Source organism: Caenorhabditis briggsae (assembly GCF_000004555.2).
Source record: "Caenorhabditis briggsae complete genome, chrIV, whole genome shotgun sequence".
NCBI lineage: Eukaryota > Metazoa > Nematoda > Chromadorea > Rhabditida > Rhabditidae > Caenorhabditis > Caenorhabditis briggsae.
In genome coordinates, this window is record NC_013487.2 from 5,113,351 (window position 1) to 5,116,649 (window position 3,299).

At 38.4% G+C, this 3,299-nt stretch overlaps 1 protein-coding gene across 1 annotated transcript; it reads left to right on the forward strand.

Annotated features, from left to right (window-relative positions):
• Positions 1–46: 46 nt before the first annotated feature.
• Positions 47–2,785, forward strand: CBG20114 (the record flags this gene model as incomplete). Its single annotated transcript, XM_002633959.2, has 4 exons — positions 47–1,090; positions 1,201–1,551; positions 1,726–1,864; positions 2,655–2,785. The coding sequence occupies 4 exons, from the start codon at positions 47–49 to the stop codon at positions 2,783–2,785; spliced, it is 1,665 nt and encodes a 554-aa protein (XP_002634005.2).
• Between the last annotated feature and the right edge of the window lie 514 nt (positions 2,786–3,299).

Genomic DNA, 3,299 nt, shown 5'->3' on the forward strand with positions numbered 1-3,299 from the left:
CGAGGATACTGGAGTGGCTTCGGCTTATGATGCTGACTTTGAGAAGATGGAGGAAACGTTGAAGGAGACGAAGAAGACTTTGTCTGATGCTAACATTTCCAAGGAGGATATTGAAGAGATGAGCAAGAAATTGGCACTTCTGAAGAAGCAAGTTATCGCTGGAAGAGAAAAGTTGGGAGCTATTGAGACTAGAATTTCTAATGTTACTCAGGCTGTTGACTTTGCGCAGAAGGATTTGGAACACTTGCAAAAGGAGGCTGATAAGGTTACCAAGGCAACGATCGAGTTGGAAGATAAGGCTAGTAAGATCAAGGAGGCAGATGTTTTGGGAGCATTCAACATCACCAGAGAATCTGGAGCCAAATCGATGGACGCCCAAAGAAGAACCGATGCTGCTATTGGAAAATTGGCTGCCGCCGAGAATCAAGCTATTCGTGCTAGTGAACTTTTGGAGAAGAATAAGAACGACTTTGAGAAGCAATACTTGGAGAATGAAGCAGCTCTCAACGAAGCCGAAACTCTTCTTTCCTCCCTTGAATCCTACTTGCCACGTCTCAACGAACAAGTCTGTGGAGCTTCTAGCGCCCCTTGTGATGCTCTTTGTGGAGGACCAGGATCCTGTGGATTCTGTGGAGGACAATCGTGTATGGAAGGAGCTGTGAGCAAAGCAACTCAGGCAAAGAGCTTTGCTACTGAAGCAGACACTAGACTGGATGAGAAACAGAAGGAAGCGGAGGAAGTGTTGGCTATTGTCAGAGATGTTCTTACGGAGACCACAAAGGCTAAAGCGCAAGCTGAAAAGGCTTATGAGGTGGCAAAGAACACTGCTCAGCGAGCCAATAATTCGAGAGCCGGACTTGACAAGATTACCGAGGAGATTGGAGAGTTCTTGAATGCGCAGAGAAGTACTCCAGACCAAATTCGCATGTTGGCTGAGGAAATTCTAGCTAAAAAGATTAGTTTGACACCGGATCAAATTACTGACTTGACTGGAAAAATCAGAGAATCATTGGCAAAGATCAATAACATTGATGAGATTCTCAATGAGACCAAGAGCAATAAGACTATTGCTGCTAATTTGGAAGCTAGGGTAAGTGTTTTTTTTTTGCTGTTTCAGGACTTTGATAAGATTTCGTGTTATGTTGTTATAACTATTCTGACGAATTTTCATCCAGTGTTGCAAAAATTTCAATTTTTCAGGCCGTCCATGCCAATAAACAAGCGGAAGACCTTCAAAAGGCAATGGAAGAGATCCGTGAAGGACTCCAGCTCGCTGAGCAAGCTCACAAAAACGTCACCATCGTCCTTGAAGAAATCGACACCATGCAGAAACAAGCCAGAGAGCACATTGAAAAGACTCGAAACTCTACTGCTCTTGTTGAGGAGAAGGCTCAGAATGCCAACACGACATTGACAGAGTTGGAGAGTGTGATGAGTGGAGTCAAGGTGGAATATCTCCAGATTTCGGAATCAGCTAAGAATGCGTTGACTACTGTAGATGCCGCGTTGGCAGCTGCTACCAATGCCGAGGAGAAGAATAAGCAGATTCAGGTAAGTCAACTGGTTGCTTGCTTTATGGGTATGGACTATCAAAGTTCGACCTAGAAAGATAAGAATTTTTTTGGAACTTAAAACAGAAAACAATTTTTCATGTTTCAGTTTTCTGTGAATATCTTGTACATTCTTTTCTGATACTATGTCATTATCATAAATTTCATCTTTCAGTCCGACCTGGAACGTGCGAACGAGTTGCTCGAGAAGCGAATGGAAGGAAACGTGGCACCACAGCAGAGAGCCGAAAAATTGAGAGAACGAGCTGGAAAGTTATTGTACCAGGCACAGAGGCACAACGATGATATTGATAGTGAGTTGATTTTTTTAATTGACAGTTTTCTTTTTCAATTTTTTATATTCCAAGTTGACTGGAACAATCTTTTTTAAATCTAATAGTTATTCGATTTTGTCAAATAGTCCCTTCTAACTTTGGCTCAATTTATCTCGGTTCCAATAAAAGATATCAAAAACGTTTTAACTGATAAAATATTGTTCATATTATGATGAACAATTTATCAGTTGACCAAATTTTGATACCTTTCACAGGAACCGAGATAATTGAGCTCAAAGTGCACGTGGAGAGTAGTCTTCTATTATAACATTCAGTTTAGGTAACTTTTACTCAAATTATCTCGGTTCTCGTGAAAGATATCGAAAAGTGGTCAATCAGCAAGATATTTATCAGGATATCAGTAATATTTTATCAGTTGACAACTTTTAAATATCTGTCACAGGTACCGAGATATATAGGGTCAAAGTTAGGAGGGCTACTTCACCACGTTTTACGGTAAGCCGCTTATAATTTGGACCGAAAGGGTCAATTGGTCCTAAAACGAGATATTTCTCTACTTTCAAACATCATTTTTCATTTAGCCTTATTCTTGTGGATAGTAAGAAAATTTCAGCTTACAAAGTTGTAATTCTACTTCTGTTCCAATTGACTCAGTAATCTGACACAAAATATAAGTAGTTACTAATCTCCATACACTCAATTTCTAACTATAGTTAACTATCTCTTGAGCGGTATTAGATTTTCGAGATTCAATACTTCTTTTTCTAACACCCAAACCGCTCATTCTCAACTTTTCCACAATTTTCAGACTTATCGAAAGACTCGACCGAAATGAGACTGGACGACTACGAGGCAATTCTGGCTGATCTTCATGCCCGTCTGCAACGAGTTTCAGACGATATCAGTGAGAAGACCGACTTCCATGCCACGTGTGGATAATTCTATTTTTGATAATTTTAGGATAATTTTTTTCTTATTGTTTTTTTTTCGTCTTTCTCTCATGGGCTTTCAGTTATTTTTTGAACTACATTTTCAATTTCGAAACTGAAAAATTAATTTTTTACAAAGTTCAATTAACTTTAAGCCCTGAGTACCCATTATTTTTCTTCCTGAAAAGTTGTCAAAAAATTTGAAACTCCACCACCGAACTTCCCCCAATTCATCCCGCTTTTCGAAAACGGTTGTTATTTCCTTTCCCTTATTTTTTTCATTTTAAAGTTCAAATCCTTTTTCTCTAATTTATGTTTTCCCCCAACCTTGCTGCTTAATTTTTATGCATCTCAACTCTACTTTCACATTTTTTTTCAGTTACCAAAAATTCATTCTGTGCCTTATTTTGTTTTTTTTTCTTTTGTTTTTATTTACTCTTTCAGATTATAAATCTATTGGATGATTTTAAACTATTTCATTTTCTTTGTATGAACTCGACGAAAAAAAGCTAAAATCAACTAAA